This window comes from Chiloscyllium punctatum, chromosome 41 (genome assembly GCF_047496795.1).
Source record: "Chiloscyllium punctatum isolate Juve2018m chromosome 41, sChiPun1.3, whole genome shotgun sequence".
NCBI lineage: Eukaryota > Metazoa > Chordata > Chondrichthyes > Orectolobiformes > Hemiscylliidae > Chiloscyllium > Chiloscyllium punctatum.
Window position 1 is genome coordinate 39,408,478 of NC_092779.1, and position 22,217 is coordinate 39,430,694.

At 41.0% G+C, this 22,217-nt stretch overlaps 1 protein-coding gene across 7 annotated transcripts in view; it reads left to right on the top strand.

The window, feature by feature from the left end:
- LOC140464992 (phosphatase and actin regulator 1-like) overlaps nucleotides 1-22,217 on the top strand; it is a 468,298-nt gene that overhangs the window by 393,054 nt on the left and 53,027 nt on the right. For all 7 annotated transcript variants that reach the window (XM_072560733.1, XM_072560737.1, XM_072560734.1 and 4 more), the window contains 2 exons: nucleotides 14,302-14,632; nucleotides 18,769-18,992. In XM_072560733.1, the coding sequence (XP_072416834.1) occupies nucleotides 14,302-14,632; nucleotides 18,769-18,992 (555 nt within the window). The remainder of the gene's footprint in view (nucleotides 1-14,301; nucleotides 14,633-18,768; nucleotides 18,993-22,217) is intronic.

Below are 22,217 nucleotides of genomic sequence, written 5' to 3' on the forward strand. Positions count from 1 at the left end.
GAAATCCTTCTTGTCAGCGTCTCTGTAATTGAAATTTAATCCTTTTACTCGTATCGCTTTTTCGGTGTCTGATAGGGTTTGGTCTGATAAGTTCTTTATCCATGCCCCTGTGTTATCGGTTTTGTCTTTTTTTGTGAGTTTGTCAAGTTTTTTCTTCAGGTCCTGATTTTTCTTGATCTGTGTTTGTCGTTGTTTGGTGTTTATGGCTCGTTAAACCGCGTGTGTCCATTCTTGATTTGTTGCTTGTCTGAATAACGGTTTTTGGCGCGCAATTTTCCGGTTGTATTTTCGGAGTCTGTGGTGGGCGTCATTGATTAGTTCTCAGAGCATTCTGTGGCTGTTTTGTGCTGTTAAACTTCTCGCTTGAGGTGTTTTTTATCGGCGGTTTATATTGGAGACATTTTGGCTCAGAAAACGAACAGGAAATGACATCACCACAAATCCCACTAGGAACCCCATCCGGGAGAAAGATATAAATAAAAAGCAGGAGACAACAGCTTCGCTTAACTTGGAGGTCGCCACTGATGATGTTACCTAGCCAGGTAATGAAACGTCTGGATATCAAACCTACAGCTCAGCGAGCAACCCTAAACCTCAACCTGAGCTACAAACCTTCACAAACCTTGCATAAATATTTTCTAACTGGAGCAGGTGGGACTGGAACCCTGGCCTTCTGACTTAGAGGGAAGAACCAATGCACCACAATAGCCTTTGCATTGGTGTATAGACATTTGATCAACAGTCAATTGAAGCTTTATACATGTGTAATATATTGCAGTAGTTAGTTATTTGAAGAGAACAGGAATCACCAGTCGTGGTTTGGAGATACCGGTGTTGGACTGGGGTGGACAAAGTTAAAAATCACAAACACCTGGTTATAGTCCAACAGGTTTATTTGGAAGCTTTCAGAGCGCTGCTCCTTCATCAGGTGGTTGTGGAGTATAAGATCACAAGACACAGAATTTATAGCAAAAGTTTACAGTGTGATATAACTGAAATTATATATTGAAAAAGATCTGGATTGCTTGTTCAGTCTCTCATCTTTTAGAATGACCATGTTGGTTTCAGTTCTTTCATATATAAATCACAAAACTTTTTTAAAGTTACATTCTCAAGTGAACTTTAACAATTGGTGTCACGTCGACCCAGATAATGCATTGAAGGTGTGAGGTGTCCTGTGTGAGACAGTCTGTGCCACAATGTTCACATTGATTCTAATCTAAAAAATGGATTTACAGAATCTTACATGGATTCATGCAGTTTTTGAGCAAAGGAAAATATAATTCTGCAAATACAAATTCACCTTACAAACATGTATCTGTGTATGTATGTGGGGAGGGGGGGGGGTGGGTATGAGTGTCTGCGAGAGAGTGTGTGTATATGTACAAGTGTGAGAGTAAAATGGTATAAGTCTGTGAGAGGGTGCATGTGAGTGTGGGAGTGTATGTGTGAATGTATGAGAAAGCTTGTGTGTGAGAGAGGGTCTGCGTGAGTGTGTGTGTTTATCTGTGAGTGTGCATCTGTCTGTGTGTCTGTCTGTGAGCATGTGGGGTCCCCTGTAGTGTGACATGAGCCCAAGGCCCCAGTTGAGGCCATCGCCATGGGTACCAAACTTGGGTATAGCCTCTGCTTGGCTACTTTGTGTTGTTGCCTCACTCACCATTCAATTAATGTAAATTTTTCAAAAATGAAAGATCAAGAACATTAAAACACTCAGTCAAAGAATGACTCATTTATTGCAATCCTACTGTCTTTGCAATGCTGGAGGTTGCATTTTTAAAACCTATTTTTCTAATCAACCTGTTCAGAGATGTTATTACGTATTCTGGAGCAAGTGAGAAAGGATGCTTTGTTCCAATCCTGAATCAGTTACAATCAGTTGTGCTGCTTAAAGACACTGATTAATGTGAAATCTTATGTTAAGGCTTCTGATTCAGACATTTACAGCAAAGAAGGAGCTATTCAGTCTATCATATCTGCACAAATCAATCTAGATTTGACTACATTAATACCATTTTCCAGCTCTTGACCCATAACCCTGGATGATGAGGCAATGCAAGTAAACTTGTTTAAGTGGGCTTCGGACTCAACCACCTTTCAGGGAGTGAGTTCCCAGACTCCCACCACACTCTGGATGAAAAAATTCTTAAGTCTCTTCTTAGCCTTCTACATTTTAAACTTATTTATGTCCCTGTTAATTGACATAAATTAAGTGAAAAAGTGTGTTCCATCCACACTGTCTATGGTCCTCACACTGTTATACATGTCTATCAGGTCCCTTCTCAGCCTTCATTGCTCCAAGGACAATACCCCAGATTATCTAATCCTTCCTCAAAGCTCAGACCCTCTAGCTCAGGCAACATCCTGATATATCTCCTTTCCATCTCATTAGTGCAATTACATCCTTCTTATAATGTGGTAACCAGGACTGCACGCAGTGCTTTAGTTACGGCCCCACCAGTGTTTTATACAATCCCAAAATAACCTCCCTGCTCTTGTATTTTATGCCTCAGCTAATAAAGGTAAATATCCCATTTTGGTTTTAGCCAGTTTATCTACATACCTTCAGGGATCTGTGGATATGCAAATCAAGGGGTCTCTAAACTTCATTAATTTCCAGGGTCAATCTTATTAGCCCTTCCTAGTGTCTTACTTCACAATGTTTTCTCTTGAATTCCATTTGCCATTGCCAGCCCACCTGACTATTAGATTGACATCCTCTTGCACTTGTGGCTAAGCTCCTCACCAATGACCAATGTTCATGTCATCCGCAAACGTCCTCATCATAGACTCGACATTTCAGTCCAATTTATTGTTGTACACCATAAACATCAAGTACTCCAGCACTGAACCTTGTGGAACACTGCTGGAAACAGATTTCCTGTCACAAATATCCCTTTACAATCATAGAACATAGAACATTACAGAAATTGCTAGAGAAATTCAACAGTTCTGGCAGCATCTGTGGAGAGAAAACAGAGCATAGAACATGGAACAATAAAGCACAGAACAGGTCTTTGGCCTCAATGTTGTGCCAGCCCTTGAACTATTCTCACCTCGTCCCCATTCACTATTCCATCATCATCCATGTGCTTATCCAAGGACTGTTTAAATCACCCTAATGTGGCTGAGTTAACTACATTGGCAGGTAGGGCATCCCATGCCCTTACCACTCTATGAGTAAAGAACCTGCCTCTGACATCTGTCTTAAATCTATCACCCCTCAATTTGCAGCTATGCCCCTTCATACAAGCAGACGTTATCATCCTAGAAAAAATAATCTCACTGTCCACCCTATCTAATTCTCTGATCATCTTGTATGTCTCTATTAAATCCCCTCTTAGCCTTCTTCTTTCCAATGAGGACAGACCCAAATCCCTCAGCCTTTCTTTATAAGAGATTCCCTCCAGACCAGGCAACAGCTTAGTAAATCTCCTCTGCACCTTTTCCAATGCTTCCACATCCTTCCTGTAGTGGAGCGACCAGAACTGTACACAATATTTTAAGTGAGGCCACATTATCATTTTATGTAGTTGCAGCATGACATCACAGCTTTGGAACTCAATCCCTCTACCAATAAAGTCTAACATGCCTTCTTAACAGCACTATCAATCTGGGTAGCAACTTTCAGGGAGCTATGTACATGTACTCCAAGATCCCTCTGCACATCCACACTACCAAGAATCTCTCTATTGATCCTGTTATTCTTCCCAAAGTGAATCACCTCACATTTATCTGCATTTGCCACCTCTCAGCCCAATTCTGCAGTTTATCCAAGTCCCTTTGCAACCTGCAACATTCTGTCTAACACTCCACCAACTCTAGTGTCATCTGCAAACTTACTAACCCATCCACCTATGCTGTGTCAAAGTCATTTATAAAAATGACAAACAGCAGTAGTCCCAAAACAGATCCTTGTGGTACACCACTTGTAACCGGACTCTGGGCTGAATATTTTCCACCAACCACCACTTAATGAAAGCCAGTTTCTAATCCAAACTGCTAAATCGCACTCACTCTGATGCCTCTACATTTTCTCCAACAGGCTACCATTGGAACCTTATCAAAGGCTTTACTGAAGTCCATGTACACCATATCAACTGCCCTACCCTCACCCACATGCTTGGTCACCATCAAATTGTTGCTTGCGAGATGATTATAAATCCTATCTTTTATAATCCTTTCCAAATCTTTTCCTACAACAGACATAAGGCTCACTGGTCTATAATTACCTGGGTCATCTCTACTGCCCTTCTTGAACAAGGGCACAACATTTGCAATCCTCCAGTCCTCTGGTACTAAACCTGTAGACAATGATGACTCAATGACCAAGGCCAAAGGCTCCGCCATCTCCTCCCAGCTTCCCAGAGATTCCTCAAGTAAATTCCATCTGACCCAGGTTATTTACCTACTTTCACACCTTCTAGAATTGATAGCACCTCCTCCTTACTAACCTCAATCCTTTCTTGTCTAATAGTCACTATCTCAGTCTTCTCCTCAACAATATTCTCCTTTTCCTGAGTGAAAACAGATGAGAAATATTCATTTAGCACTTTTCCGATCTCCACAGAGTCCACACTCAACTTTCCACTTGACTGGCCCTATTCCTAACCTAGTCATCCTTTTATTCCTCACATATTTATAGAAAGTTTTAGGGTTCTCCTTTATTCTACCTGCTAAAGACTGCTCATGTCCCCTCCTTGCTCTTCTTAACTTTCTCTTTAAATCCTTCCTAGCTAATCTGTAACTTTCCATCGCCGCAACTGAACCATCTCGTCTCAATGTCACACAAGCCTCCCTCTTCTACTTAACAAGAGATACAATTTCTTTATTAACCCATGGTTCCCTTACCATATCACTTCCTCCCTGCTTGACAGGGACATACCTATCAAGGACACGCAATACCTGTTCCTTAAACCAGCTCCACATTTCGATTGTCTGCATCTCCTGCATTTTGCTCCCCTATTTTATGCCTCCTAAGTCTTGCCTAATTGCATTATAATTGCCCTTTCCCAATCTATAACTCTTGCCCTGTGGCAGGTAGCTATCCCTTTCCATTACTAAACTAAATATAACCAAATTAATGGTCACTCTCTCCAAAATGCTCACCTACCACTAAATCTAATACCTGGCCTGTTGGAGGACCAGATCCAGTGTGGCCTGCTCTCTTGTCAGCCCTTCAACATGCTGTGTCAGGAAACCTTCTGCACACATTGAACAAAAACTGATCCATCCGATGTACTAGAATTATAGCATTTCCAGTCAATGTCGGGGAAGTTAAAGAGCCCCATAATGACCACTTTGTTTCTTTCACTCCTACCCAGAATTGTTTTGCCAATCCTCTCCTCCACATACCTGGAACTTTCCGGAGGCATATAAAAAGCTCCCAGCAGTGTGACCTCTCCTGTATTTAACCTCAGTAGACGAGTCCTCGTCAAAAGTTCTTGCAAGCCACCATTATACTGTCCTTGACTAACAAAGCCACACCTCCCTCTCTTTTACCACCTTCCCTGATCTTAATGAAAGGTCTAAACCCTGGAACCTGCAAAATCCATTCCTCACCTTGCGTTATCCATCCATTCCTGGCTCTGCTCTGTCCAACAGAGTTAATATTTCAGCTCCAATGATCCTCCTTTAGGGGAAGAACAGTACCTAATTTTCTGCTTGGGAATTCTGCAGCCTTCTGGACTCAATATCAAGTTCAACAATTTTAGGGCTTGTGGCCATGTCCTTACCCCAACACCTGCACGTCAGGCCTTGTCATCACCTGGGATGCTACCACATATAAACCATTGTCAGCTGCTAATAATTCCCATTGGCAGCTATTCGTTCTTCCAGGTTGACCTTTATCTTTTTCCTTTGTCTATTCAAGAGTTTTTCTCTCTCTGTTTGGGCTCTATCTCTACCTATTGTTTACTCCTCCCCATCCCCTTCTTCTACATAAATACCAACCTTTTCCTAGCTACCATCGTTTCTGAAGAAGGGTTTCTGAAACGTTAACTCTGCATTCTCTCTCCACATATGCTACCAGACATGAGTTTTTCCAGCAATATCTCTTTTTGGTGCTTTTTATCCAGCTTGCTTTGGCTCTCAGCCATTTCTGTCACCACCTCTGACCTGATTTTAGGGCAGTGAGCCTGGTCCTATTCTGAACCTAACCCCAGAGCAAAGATTCTGCCATTCATGAGCTCATTGGATTTGTTCAAGTGGTAATATCCTATGTTGATCCCCAGCATTAATGTTAACCAATCTCTGGTGATGTAGCAGTAGGGTTACATTCTGAGTTCTGAAGTGTTGAATCAGGCATAAAACTTTGTTTCTCTCTCCACATTTGTGGCCATACTTGCTGAGTTTTTCTACAAATTTCTGTTTTTATTTCAAATTGTAAACTTCCACAGTGTATATTAGATTAGATTAGATTCCTTACAGTGTGGAAACAGGCTCTTCGGCCCAACCAGTCCACACTGACCCTCCAAAGAGTAACCCACCCAGACCCATTTCCCTCTGATTAACGCACCTAACCTATGGGCAATTTAGCATGGCCAATTCACCTAACCTGCACGTCATTGGACTGTGGGAGGAAACCAGAGCACCCGGAGGAAACCCACGCAGACACAGGGAGAATGTGCAAACTCTACACGGACAGTCGCCCGCGGCTGGAATCAAACCTGGGACCCTGGTGCTGTGAGGCAGTAGTCCTAACCACTGAGCCACGGTGCTATACTATTCTTTATATTAATGTGGTTAAATTACTGGCTTCAGAATCTTTGGCTAGAGAGATGAAAACAGCCAGGATTTCAATTTGTGATTACTATAGTAAAATTTAATGCATGGATATGAGAATTCTGCTCTGATGTTACCTATAGTCAAGTATTCTACTATTACGACTGAGGCCCACATTTTAATAGTGTTTTTGTTTTTGTTTGTGAATTAGACTTTATGGGCTAAATGGCCTATATCTGCTTATATATCTTATGGAGGACTGCAACGGTCATCCCATTATTGAGGAAGGGACAGACCACAAAATTATAAGCCAGTCAGTTTAACCTCAGTGGCGAGAATGTTTTTTTAGAAAAAAATTGAAGGATGGAATATATCTGCACTTGGAGATACTTAGATTAACAAGGGATGATCAATATGGACCATTAAGGGATGGTCATGTTTGACAAACTTGATCAAATGTTTTGAGGAGATAACCAGGAGTGTCAATGAGGTAATGCATTTAATGCAGTTTACTAAAACTTTAGCAAGGCTATTGGCAAGGTCTCTGATGGCAAACCAGTCAAAATGTAAGAACAATTCAGATCAAAAATTGGCTAAGAAGCAAGAAGCACAAGGAAGGATGTGGAAGCTTTGGAAAGGGTTCAGAGGAGATTTATTAGGATGTTGCCTGGTATGGAGGGAAGGTCTTATAAGGAAAGGTTGATGGCCTTGAGGCTATTTTCGTTAGAAGAATGTTGAGAGGTAACTTAATTGAGACATACAAGATAATCAGAGGGTAGATTGGGTGGACAGTGAGAGCCTTTTTCCTCGAATGGTGATGGCTGGCATGAGGGGGCACAGCTTCAAATTGAGGGGTAATAGGTATGGGGCAGATGTCAAAGGTAGTTTCTTTACTCAGGGAGTAGTAGGTTCATGGAAAACACTGCCTGCAATGATAGTAGACTTGCCAACTTTACAGACATTTAAATGGTTATTAGGTAAACATATGGACGAGAATGGAATAGTGTAGGTTAGATAGGCTTCAGATTGGTTTCACAGGGCAGTGCAACATAGAGGGCCAAAGGGTCTGCATTGTTCTATGTTCTATGCTCTGTTTTCTCTCCACAGATGCTGCCAGACCTGTTGAATTTCTCTCGCAATTTCTGTTTTTGTTTCTAATTTTCAGCTTGTGCAGTTCTTTCAGTTTTTTTGGTTGAAGTGCACCTCTAATCTTTGAAACTCCGTCCCATTGTTTGTTTACATTATAGACCCTCCAGCCCTGACCCCTCATACCGCATCACCTCCTTTCCACTCCTCACGTCATCCTCATATCCCCATGCCAACTTAATCCAACCCACCCATCACTCATGGGCCTTATGCTGTCCTTGCCATGCAGTATGTATAATTGGAAGACTGTTCAGTTAAAATAAAGTTCTAAAAATGTAAAAATTAAAAGAATTATGATGTTATAAATCAGGAACAAAAGTATAGATTGCAGAAAAAGCTCAACAAGAAGGGTCACAACTCAACATGTTAACTCTGATTTCTCTCCACTGATGCTGCCAGACCTGCTGAAATTATAACACCATAAGACATAGGAGTGGAAGTAAGGCCATTCGGCCCATCGAGTCCACTCCGCCATTCAATCATGGCTGATGCGCATTTCAGCTCCACTTACCAGCATTCTCCCCGTAGCCCTTAATTCCTCTAGACAACAAGAACCTATCAATCTCGGCCTTGAAGACATTTAGCATCCCGGCTTCCACTGCACTCCGTGGCAATGAATTCCACAGGCCCACCACTCTCTGGCTGAAGAAATGTCTCCGCATTTCTGTTCTGAATTTACCCCCTCTAATTCTAAGGCTGTGTCCACGGGTCCTAGTCTCCTCGCCTAACAGAAACAATTTCCTAGCATCCACCTTTTCCAAGCCATGTATTATTTTGTACGTCTCTATTAAGTCTCCCCTTAATCTTCTAAACTCCAACGAATACAATCCCAGTATCCTCAGCCGTTCCTCATATGCTAGACCTGTCATTCCAGGGATCATCCATGTGAATCTCCGCTGGACACGTTCCAGTGCCAGTATGTCCTTCCTGAGGTGTGGGGACCAAAACTGGATACAGTACTCCAAATGGGGCCTAACCAGAGCTTTATAAAGTCTTAGTAGTACATCTCTGCTTTTATATTCCAACCCTCTTGAGATAAGAGACAACATTGCATTCGCTTTCTTAATCACAGACTCAACCTGCATGTTTACCTTTAGAGAATCCTCGACTAGCACTCCCAGATCCCTTTGTGCTTTGGCTTTATTAATTTTCTCACCATTTAGAAAGTAGTCCATGCTTTTATTCTTTTTGCCAAAGTGCAAGACCTCGCACTTGCTCACGTTAAATTCCATCAGCCATTTCCTGGACCACTCTCCCAACCTGTCTAGATCCTTCTGGAGCCTCCCCACTTCCTCAGTACTACCTGCCTGTCCACCTAACTTCGTATCATCGGCAAACTTCGCTAGAATGCCCCCGGTTCCCTCATCCAAATCATTAATATATAATGCGAACAGTTGTGGCCCCAGCACCGAACCCTGCGGGACACCGCTCGTCACCGGCTGCCATTCTGAAAAAGAACCTTTTATCCCAACTCTCTGCCTTCTGTTAGACAGCCAATCCTCAATCCATCCCAGCAGCTCACCTCGAACACCATGGGCCCTCACCTTGCTCAGCAGCCTCCCGTGTGGCACCTTATCAAAGGCCTTTTGAAAGTCTAGATAGACCACATCCACTGGGTTTCCCTGGTCTAACCTACTTGTTACCTCTTCAAAAAATTCCAACAGGTTTGTCAGGCATGACCTCCCTTTACTAAATCCATGTTGACTTGTTCTAATCAGACTCTGCTCTTCCAAGAATTTAGAAACCTCATCCTTAATGATGGATTCTAGAATTTTACCAACAACCGAGGTTAAGCTGATTGGCCTATAATTTTCCATCTTTTGCCTTGATCCTTTCTTGAACAAGGGGGTTACTACAGCCATCTTCCAATCATCCGGGACCTTTCCTGACTCCAGTGACTCTTGAAAGATCTCAACCAATGCCTCTGCTATTTCCTCAGCAACCTCTCTCAGAACTCTAGGGTGTATCCCATCGGGGCCAGGAGATTTATCAATTTTAAGAATCTTTAACTTTTCTAGCACTATCTCTTTCGTAATGGCAACCATACTCAACTCAGCCCCGTGACACCCTTTAATTTTTGGGATATTACTCATGTCTTCCACTGTGAAAACTGATGCAAAGTACTTGTTAAGGTCTCCTGCTATTTCCTTATCTCCCATCACTAGGCTCCCTGCATCAGTTTGAAGTGGCCCAATGTCTACTTTTGCCCGTCGTTTGTTTCTTATGTACTGAAATAAACTTTTACTATTATTTCTAATATTACTGGCTAGCCTACCTTCATATTTGATCCTCTCATTTCTTATTACACTCTTTGTTATCCTCTGTTTGCTTTTGTATCCTTCCCAATCTTCTGATTTCCCACTGTTCTTAGCCACTTTATAGGATCTCTCTTTTTCTTTAATACATTTCCTGACTTCCTTTGTCAGCCAAGGTTGTCTAATCCCTCCCCGGTTAATCTTTCTTTTCTTGGGAATGAACCTCTGTACAGTGTCCTCAATTATACCTACAAACTCCTGCCATTTTTGCTCTACTGTCTTTCCCGGTTAGCCTCTGCTTCCAGTCTATTTTAGTCAGTTCCTCTCTCATGCCTTCATAATTACCTTTATTCAACTGTAACACCATTACATCAGATTTTGCCTTCTCCCTTTCAAACTCCAGACTGAACTCTACCATATTATGGTCGCTACTTCCTAAGGGTTCCCTTACTTTAAGATCTTTTATAGAGTCTGGTTCATTGCAAAGCACTAGGTCCAGAATAGCCAGCAATCTCTGTTTCTAAAAGTATAAGACATTCTTCATTACATTTTAAATGCATGTTTGTGAAAACCCATTCACACCTTTTAAATTTTATAGCCTCTGAGCTGCCTAACAAAATGTGAATTCCTGATGAGAGAAGTCTAGCTTTTGAAAATCAGTCAAGCAATTATTAGAAGACTTTTGGGGAATGTCAACAAGTGGATATTGAAATGACTAGAAAATAGTTTAATTCGCACTGACACTTGAAACGTGTTTTAGTTTCTTTTTTTAAATGGCTGAGGATTTAAATAACTTTGCATCTTGACTGTTATGCAGATCTTAATCAATCAGCAGTCTTCATGTCCACTCCACAATTTCTTGACTCTCACACAGTAGAGGAGAAAGTGAGGACTGCAGATGCTCGAGATCAGAGCTGAAAATGTGTTGCTGAAAAAGCGCAGCAGGTCAGGCAGCATCCAAGGAGCAGGAGAATTGACGTTTCGAGCATAAGCCTGAAGAAGGGCTTGTGCCCGAAACGTCGATTCTCCTGCTCCTTTGATGCTGCCTGACCTGCTGCGCTTTTCCAGCAACACATTTTCAGCTCTCACACAGTAGATTCAATACGCTGGAGCAGTCAAAATAGGTTCTATTTGATCTCAGCAGAGTTCACCTTGTCATGATAAGTCTGAATTTCCTTCATGTGAATATTGCCTTTTTTTCTACTATCTAAAATTGGATCCATCAGAAATGCAGTGGCTTCTGCCTCTAGGGCTCACCTGTCATTTTAGAATCTCCATCGTGTTATGAAATTGTAGGTAATGTACTGTACTTTTAAGAGAGAGTGAAAGCTGGTAAGGACGTAACAAGCACAGAGTGTGCTGAAAATTTAAAAATGTAACGTTTGGCTGTGAAACAAAGAGCTGGAGCTGAGTTGTTATGTTACACAACAAACTTGAATTTGGCCAATCAGTTTAAATTATGCCCAAGTTACCAAAATCCAATTGAATTTGAATTATAATGTTTTGACGACATGAAACCAATGAGACGATCCAATGTTTTGGGGTGTAAAAACCGGGCATTGTGAACAGTTAGCCAGAGCAGCAGAGGGCACCAATAGAACACAGACTGCCCGCAGAATCGCTCTCTAAAAGGTACCTTTTCATATTAAATCCATGCAATAGAAGACTGAAGAAAAGGTGACTCAGGAAAATCTATAGAGAAAAATACAAAGGGAAGACCAACAGCTGGCTGGTTTTGAAATCTGAGTTTTTTTTAACTTAATCAGGGAATTTTATTAGACCAGTATAGTGTTGTAGTGTGGGAGGTAGATAAATTGTTAAGACAAAGGAGGTTTACTGTGTAGATAGTGTTGGTTAATGTTGTCTTTTCTTGGGAGTTAAAGAATAAATTGTTATTTCTTTTAAATAGTGGTATTTGGTAGTTCTTTGTCACTCATATTTTACACATGATGAGGCGAGATGAGCTTTTGTGTTTAAATTAGCAGAAGGGTTTACCCGGTGTCATAACAATAGAGCCTCCATAACTTAGGGAAATTCCAGAATTAAATTGCACCTTTTCCCAGTATGATAACCTGGGCTTCCATTAACATTTAACAACCAAACTATCGAATGTCTTGTCTGACAATATTCAAAACAGGTCACATGCACCTCTTCATGCATCTATTTTATTCTTAACTAAAGAACAGTCCCAAAACATAACCTTATAAATTTTGTATTTATAACATAGAGAACTGTAATTGTGGTTTCATAATATGTAAAGCCAATAGTTGAATCTTTACCGTAGCAGCACATATACATGGTGGCTTAGTGGTTAGGACTTCTGTCTCACACCACCAGGGACCATAGTTCGATTCCACCCTTTGAGCAACGGTGGAGTTTGCATGTTTTTCCCATCATGGGTTTCCTCTGGGTGCCATGGTTTCCTCCCACAGACCAAAAATATGCAGCTTCAGTGGATTGGCCATGCTAAATTGCCCATAGTGTCCAGGGATGTGCAGGCTAGGTGGGTAAAGTATGGGAAACACGGGATTACAGGGATAGGTTGGGTAGGGATGGTTCTGGGTGAGATACTGTTTGGAGGGTCATTGTGAACTTGAAGGGCTGAATGGCCTGCTTCCACATTGTAGAGATTCTATTGTATGGTTAAGGTTACCCACAAATTAAAAACTATTTGTTGCTTGATATCAGTAAGCTATTTCTTTCCATGCCTCCCTCAACTTTGTAACTCCAAAGCAATCTATGGAAATAAGTTTGATAAATTCGTACCTTCTGCACATTCTATGGTAATGAATACATCAGTTGAAAACATGTTAACTTTTCTAGCTTTGCAAGTGGAGCCATTCCATTTGTTATTATCCAAATTATGATACATTCATTTTATATGTTCTTGTATTCTGACATTGCCAACTAGAGATTCTAAAATTTGTAATACAAGATGTTCCAATGCTGTTGTGTTTGATTTTGCCTAGGAATACAGGCTGTACTTTTAATGTACACTTGACTCAAAATAAGTCAAGTGTCAGTAAACAGTAGCTTAGAGACCAGGTTTGGTCAGGTTCAGAGAAAGAGACTTCATGCATCTAAAGCATTACCGTTAGACTATTCAGTGCGTTTGGAGAAGCCCAAGTTGGAGAGTCAGTTGTAGCCATTCAGAGACAGCTAGCGTGCTGCCATTAGTTCAGATGAGTTGGTGACTCTTGAAGTGAAAGAAGCCATTTGATGCAGCTGAGAGGTGAGACACAAGAAAGCCCACGAACAACATTTATGCCAGAGCAGCTGGAAGACTCAGTTCAGAGAAACCCCTGAATAGTGACAATTTGGAGAATCCAGTGAAATGAAATTTCAAGAAAAGAGATTGAACTACAGGGCAGGCTGCCTTTGCAAATTGATTCAGAGCATCTTTTGAAGAAATTCAGAGTCTAGATTTTCAAAATTGAAGATTGGATGTCCATTGTGAAGGAGGCAGAATTTTGATTGAATTTGATAACTGACAATGTTTCAACTTCTCAGGTAAAATTGGAAGAAGGCTAATTGTAACAGTATTGGAACTGGAAAAATTGGTTTGCGGGCAGCTATTTGAAGGAAAATTCATATGTGATGGGGAAGTTTTTAAAAAGTTGATCAGCATGTTGCTATCAGGATGAGAGATAAGGATGGCAAGATTCCAGAACCTTGGATGACAAGTGATGTTGCAAGTTTAGTTAAAAAGAAAAATAAAGCAAAGAAATCAGACAAGCCCCTTGAGCAGTATTAAGGAGGCAGAAAATAACTTGAAAAATAAATTAGTTCTGGAAGGGACCATGAAATGTTCTTGGCAAAGAGGATTAAGGAGAATCCCAAGTAATTTTGTATGTACAATAGGAGCAAGAGGATAACTAGGGAGAGGGTAGGTCCACTCAAGGACAAAGGAGGGAATTTGTGTAGGGCCAGAGAAAATGGGTGAGGTCCTTAATCAGTACTTCGTGTTAGTATTCACCAAGAAGAAAGATACGGATAATGGTAAGCTTAGAGGGGAGTTTGTTGATACTCTAAGGCATGTTGATATTAAGAACCAAGTGGCGTTGGTTGTCTTGTAAAACATTAAGGTAGATAAGTCTTGAGGGCCTAAAAAACAAATAAGTAGCTACTGAGTTATTTGCCAAGTGTACTTTAATATATTTTACTTTTTCTTAATCAGACACTGGCCAGCCTGTGAAGCTTCCTTGTATGCCACCTGTGAGGTTATCACCCCCTTTACCTCCAAAGAAAGTGATGATTTGCATTCCACCACAGACTGCAGACTCTCCGCCCACATCCTATTCTGTCGTGCAGAAAATTTCCCAGCAGTCTTCTACACAGCATCAGTTGCTGCCTTCCCAACTTGCAGCTCATCAGCACCAGCAAATATGTGGAAGCTCTCATTCTTCATCATTATCCAGTGGACTACCTACCCATCCAGCAGTATCTACTAGTAAAGTGATAGAAGAACTGAACAAGACTTTAGCCTTGACAATGCAAAGGCTCGAAAGGTAATATGTGAGCCATCATGTTTTGTCTTTCACTTTACCAACTTTTAGTTTATTACTGAAATAAAACAAAACAAATAACAAGAAGGTAGAATATGCTATAACATATTCAAAGTTTTGTGAAAATTCATAGACTCTAAGATATGAATAGTAGGATAACAAAATCAAATGATCTACGTGAGAGACAAAACCATCTGGTTTGGTAATAGCATTATAGAAACTTTCAAAGGTTTATCTTGCTGGGGGAGGAGTAGGAGGGAGGTGCAACAGGAAATAAAAAGTCTATTGTGCAAATCAAAGTAGTTGCATCTAGTCAGTGAAAGGTTACAGGCATTGGGCAGCCCGGGCAGAGGAATACTAATAAACAAAAATATGGGACTTAACTCAACATTGGCACTTATCACTATTATGTAAAATAAAAACTGTTAATGGTACATAGATCTGCAGGAATGAGGGACCTAGAGGTAGGGAGGACACACATTTGAATCCAAAAAAAGCCCCATGAGGCATTAGACAAACTGCACTCACTCTACCTACATTCTGTATTCTTTGAATTTATCAATTTACCAAGATGTTCTGTTGCTCTTCCACTAATTAAAAGATTCATTCTACGTTGATGACATTGTTTTCTTTTGCATGGCTACTATTATCTTTTGAAAGTTACACAGGAGCCATTGTGAGATTTCCTTGCATGTCTGTCAGTGATTTCTAGATGCACCAGGAAGTGTATCCGTAATGGCTGGAAAGAGTGTCAGTGCTAAGAAGGTGTTCATGGAAGCATGCCTTTGGGTTTTTGATATTCCAGGGTGAATGCATATGTTTTTAAGAAGTACCTAGGGTGTGGCAATATTTGGACAGTATTCTTGAAATTCTGTGAATATTGACAGGCCGTTCAGCCAGTATTTTCAGGGTGTCCCTGTGAGTGAACAATTATTTGCAATATGTGCCCAGGAATGTATCAATATCTACAGGCTGTAACTGTTCCAAAGAATGGAAGGAATATGAATTTATTGTTCCTAAAAGTTAGATATTTAGGAAATATTGGAAAGCAAAAGGAGTAGTTTCATAGTATTAATCAATGAAATTATTATAACACTGGAGAGATATAATGTAATTGAGGAGCCAAGCACAGAACACATTCACTTTAAATTAATGGAAGGGCTATTTCATGACTGAGTATAGAAAAATTGGGGAGCGGGTAGACAAACTGTTTTGAGCACACATTACAGAAAGTTGCAACATTAGCAAGTTGCAATAATGCCAGTGCAAAACTTCATTATATATATTTATAGATTTGTTCTAGTAACAGTAGGAGCCAAGATTACAGGAGCATAAACAATCATTTAGCCCCCCCAACCAAGTTCTGTCCTTCAATGAGATTTTGTCTAACCTCTAATTCCATATTTCTTCCTACATGTTGTATTTCTTAAATCTTAGATTAACAAAAATCCATCTCTCTCAGTTTTAAGTTAATGATTGATCTGGCATCAACAGCCCAAGAGAATAGTATAATTCTATCAGAATGATGGCATCCATCTTATTTTTGAGCTCTGCTTATGGTGCCTCAATGGATGAGACCTCCAGCATATCCTCTGTGAGGGCAGTGGATATGGATCAGTTTTTTAGAGAAGGTAGTTCTGTTTGCTGACACTATCATTCTAGGGGACACATGTTTATGGCTTTGGGAAAGGTAGGTGAGGAAGAACTTTCATTTTCACATAGCCAGTTGAAGTGACTTGAAACCTGCTGCCTCTGAGTGTTGTGGAAGCAGACATGATCAATTATTTTAAAAGAAAATTGGATGGACATGAGGGAAATAAACCTGTAGGGCTGTAGTGATAAAACAGTGGAATAAGACTGCTAGGATTGTTCTACAAGGTCTGAATTGCCTCCTTTTATATTGTAATGATTCTAGAATGAAACAAAAATAAGATACACAGAATGTGAAAAGAAAACTTAGGGATAATCTTTACCATCAATTAAAACAATATCTTGCAGTTTTAGGTTCCTCCATTGTGAAAAGAACTTCTCTACATCAATCCTATTAAACATAGAACATAGAACAATGCAATGCAGAACAGGCCCTTTGGCCTTCGATGTTACACCGACCTGTGAACTAATCTAAACCTATTCTCCTACACTATCCCATCATCATCCATGTGCTTATCCAAGGATTGTTTAAATGCCCCTAATGTGGCTGAGTTAACTATATTGGCAGGCAGGGAATTCTACGTCCTTACCACACTCTGAGTAAAGAACCTGCCTCTGACATCTGTCTTAAATCTATCACACCTCAATTTGTAGTTATACCCCCTTGTACAAGCTGACGTCGTAATCTGAGGAAAAAGACCCTCACTGTCCACCCTATCTATTCCTCTGATAATCTTTTATGTATCTATCAAATCCCCTGTTAACCTTGTTCTTTCCAGTAGGAACAGACCCAAGTCTCTCAGCCTTTCCTCATAAGACCTTCCCTCCAGACCAGGCAACAGCTTGGTAAATCTCCTCTGTACCTTTTCCAATGCTTCCACATTCTTCCTGTAATGGGGCAACCAGAACTGTACACAATATTCCAAGCGTTTTATATAGTTGCAGCATGACATTTCGACTTGGAAACTCTTATCCCTCTACCAATAAAATCTAACACACCATATGTCTTCTTAACAGCACTATCCACGTGGGTGGCAACTTTCAGGGATCTATGTATATGGACTCCAAGATCCCTCTGCACATCCACTCAACCAAAAATTTCCATTGACCCAGTACTCTGCCTTCCTGTTATTCACTCCCTCTAGAATTGATAACACCTCTTCCTTACTAACCTCGATCCTTTCTAGTCTAATATCTTGTAACTCATTCTTCTCCTCTACCATATTCTCCTTTTCCTGAGTAAAATGGATGAGAAATATTCATTTAGCATCTCTCTGATCTCCACAGGGTTCACACACAACTTCCCACTTCTGTCTTTGACTGGCCCTATTCCTACCCTAATCATCCTTTTATTCTGGCATACCGATAGAAAGTTTTAGGGTTCTCCTTTATTCTACCTGCTAAAGACTGCTCATGTCCTTTCTTTGCTCTTTTTAACTGACTCTTTAAATCCTTCCTAGCTAATCTATAACTCTCTATCGCCTCATCTGAACCATCTCGTCACATAAGCCTCTTTCTTCCGCTTAACAACAGATGCAATTTCTGAAGTAAACCATGGTTCCCTTACCTTATCACTTCCTCCCTCTCTGACAGGGACAAGGACACACAATATCTGTTCTTTAAACCAGCTCCACTTTCATTGTCCCCATCCCTCGCATTTTGCTACCCCATTCTATGCCTCCTAAGTCTTGCCTAATTGCATTATAATTGCCCTCTCCCCATCTATAACTCTTGCCCTGTGGGGTGTACCTATCCCTTTCCATTGTTAACCTAAACGTAACTGAATTATGGTCACTCTGTCCAAAGTGCTCATCAACAACTAAATCAAACACCTGGCCTGGTTCATTACCAAGCACCAGAACTCGTGTGGCCTCCCCTCTTGTCTTCATAACAACTTCACAAATTTAAATATATCTCCCAGATTACTTTTTGCTCCTTTCTTTTCTGGAGAAAGAAACTCCAACGTGTTAAGTCCTCCAAGATAAATTGCCATCTTGGTTCTGTAACAACCGTGTACTTTTTTTGCATTACCAGTCCTTCTGTATTCATTTTGTAATATGGAGGCCAGAAATGTGGTCTATATAGGTTTAGCACAACTTTTCTTCTTTTAGAGTTCTACTCCTCAGACCTCTGTGTATGAATAGTAACATAGACAATACGTATTTTACTGTTCTTTAATCAGAGTAGTAAGGGTATGGAATGCTTTGCCTGCAACGGTAGTAGATTCACCAAGTTCAAGTGCATTTAAGTCATCATTGGACAGGCATTTGGAAGTACATGGAATAGTGTAGGTGGGATAGGCTTCAGATTAGTATGACAGGGCGGCGCAACATCGAGGGCTTAAGGGCCTGTACTGCACTGTAATGTTCTATGTTCTATGTTCAACTTAACATAGGTACCAAGATAATTGCCCTGAATTGGATTGATGTAGATCCTTGGTCTTGTATAATGCTAACTTTTTTATTGTGTTTTTGCTTTTGTTTCGGCAGTTCAGGATTGCATACTGGCGAAAGTGGAACAAAACCAGGAAAAAGCAATACATCTGACATTAGACAAGTGCCAACAATAGTGGTTGATTATGATGATGACAAAGAAAATGTGCCTAATGAATCAGACTATGAAGACAATTTCAGTATGCATGGGGAGGAAGATGAGGATGATGATGGTGATAACGATGACGACGATGATGATGAAATTGATAACTTTTTCTCAAGTATGAATGATCAATGTTAAGATGTTAATGCCTTGCAAGTACCAGAGGAAATGAGACTTGCTGACAAATAAATTGGCAGCAGTCAGTTTTCGACCTGTGTGCCTTTGAAGCTTATGTGTTGCATGAACTTTTAACATTCGTTTTGCTGAATTGAGAGATAGATTGACAAAGGTTTTCAACTTGCACTCATCAGGACAAATGCAAGAATTTCAAATTTCAAATGATCACAGGAGAAAATGGTACCAATTGATTGGCAAGTGGACCGGGAACAATGGGCTTACACAAAGGAATATATTCAATTCTTGAAAACGCTTGGAAAGCTTCACACAACTGACATACAGAAATTCCACATTGCTTTCTCTATGATAATAATGGTCAGTTAATCAGCCTCACTTTTCTCCTGTAAGATAAATTGTGCTTGTTTGAAATTTGGCATTCTTGCATTGTTCTTGATATACAACAACAACAACAACAGGGCCTTCAGCACAACAACAGGGCCTTCAGCCCTCAAAGCCTGTGCCAATCCAGATCCTCTATCTAAACCTGTCACCAATTTCCAAGGATCTATATCACTCTGCTCCCTGTGCATTCATGTATTTGTCTAGATACATCTTAAATGAAGCTATCATTCCCGTCCCTACCACCTCCGCTGGCAACACATTGTAGGCACCCACCACCTTCTGCGTGAAGAACCTTCCATGCATATCTTCCCTATACTTTTGCCCTCTCACTTTGAACTCGTGACCCCTAGTAATTGAGTCCTCTACTCTGGGGAAAAAAATTCTTGCTATCCACCCTGTCTACACCTCTCATGATTTTGTGAGCATCAATCTGATCCCCCCTTCAACTGCCTTCTTTCCAAGGAAAATAATCCTCATCTACTCAACCACTCCTCATAGTTAGCACCCTCCAAACCAGGCAACTTCCTGGTGAACCTCCTCTGCATTCTCTCTAAAGCACCTACATCCTTTTGGTAAGGTGGTGACCAGAACTGTATGCAGTATTCCAAATGTGGCCATACCAAGGTCTTATACAATTGTAACCTGACCTGCCAACTCCTGTACTCATGAAGGAAAACATGCTGTTTGCCTTCTTGACCACTCTATTAACCTACGTTGCCACCTTCAGAACATCCAGATCTCTCTCTACATCAATTTTCCCCAGGACTTGTCCATTTACCATGCGGTCGCTCTAGAATTGCATCTTCCAAAATGTATCACTTCGCATTTGTCCGGATTGAACTCCATCTGCCATTTCTCTGCCCAACTCCCCAATCTGTCTATATTCTTCTGCATTCTCTGACAGTCCCTTAATTATCTGCTACTCCACCAATCTTAGTGCCATCTGCAAACTTGCTAATGAGGCAACCTCCACCCTCCTCCAAATCATTTATGTATATCACAAACAACAGGGGTCCCAGCACGTATCCCTGTGGGACACCACTGATCACAAGTCTCCATTTTGAGAAGCTCCCTGCTGCTACTACTACTCTCTGTCTCCTGTTGCCTAACCAGTTCTCTATCCATCTAGCTAGAACAGCCTGGACCCCATGCGACCTCACCTTCTTCATCAGCTGACCATGGAGAATCTTATCAAACGCCTTACTAAAGTCCATGTATCTGACATCTACATCCCTCCTCTCATCAATCAATTTTGTCACCTCTTCAAAGAATTCCATTAGGTTTGTAAAACATGACCTTCCCTGCACAAAACAGTGCTGCCTATCACCGATAAGCCCACTTTCTTCCAAATGGGTATATATCTGATCTCTTAGTATCTTCTCCACTGGCTTGCCTACCACTGACGTCAGTCTCACAGGTCTGGAGTATCCCTGCTAGCCTTCTTAAACAAGGGGACAACATTAGTAATTCTCCAGTCTACTGGGACCTCCTCCATTGTCAAGGATGCTGCAAAGATATCTGTTAAAACCCCAGCTATTTCCTCTCTTACTTCCTCAGTGACCTGGGATAGATCCCATCTAGTCTTGGGGACTTGTCCATCTTAATGCCTTTTAGAATGCACAACACTTCCTCCCTTCTTATGCCAACTTGACCTGGAGTAATCAAAGATCTATCCCTAACCTCAATGCCAGTCATGTCCCTCTCCTCGGTGAACACCGGTGCAAAGTACTAATTCAGAGTCTTGCCCATTTTCCCTGACTCCACGCGTATCCTTCGTCCTTTGTCCTTGCGTGGGCCAACCCTTTCCCTTGTTACCCTCTTGCACCTTATAGATGAATAAAAGGCTTTTGGGTTTTCCTTAACCCTGTTCACTACGAATGTCACATGACCACTTTTAGCCCTATTAATTCCTCATTTCAAATTCCTACATTCTCGATGTTCTTCCAAAGCTGCTTCTGACTTCAGTTGCTTAGACCTTATGTATGCATCCTTTTTCCTCTTAGCTCGTCACCTAATTTCACGTGTCATCCATGGTTCCCTAATCTTGCCATTTCTGTTTTTCATTTTCACAGGAACATACCTCTCCTGAACTCTAATCAACCTCTCTTTAAAAGCCTCCCACATATCGAATATGAATTTCCCTTCCAACAGCTGCTCCCGATCTACATTCCCCAGCTCCTGCCGCATTTTGGTATAGTTGGCCTTCCCCCAATCTAGCACTCTTCCTTTAGGACCATCTTTGTCCATGAGTATCTTAAAACTTATGGAATTATGATCACTATTCCCAAAGTAATCCCCCACTGTAACTTAACCACCTGGCTGTGTTCATTTCCTCACACCAGGTCCAATATTGTACAAGTTGGACTACTTACATACTGCTCTAGAAAACCCTCATGGATGCTTCTTACAAATTCTGCTCCATCCAATCCTCTAACATTAAATGAATCTCGGTTACTGTTGGAAAAATTAAAATCTCCTATCACCACCACCCTGTTGCTCCTTTATCTTTCCATAATCTGTTTACATATTAGTATCTCTGTCTCACACTCGCTGTTGTACAGCCCTAACATTGTTACCACACCCATTCCTATTTCTGAGGTCTGCCCATATTGCCTCACTGCTTGAGTCCTCCACTGTGTCCTCTTTCAGGAGAGCTGTGATATCCTCTCTGACCAGTAATGCAACTCCTCCACCTCTTTTACCCCCTTCTCTATCCCCCTGAAGCATCAACATGCAAGATGAAAATCTTCAACACAAACATGTTTATTTCAGTAACATTCAAGTTCTGAACTATTATTCATGTTGTTTATTTTCAAATAACCTT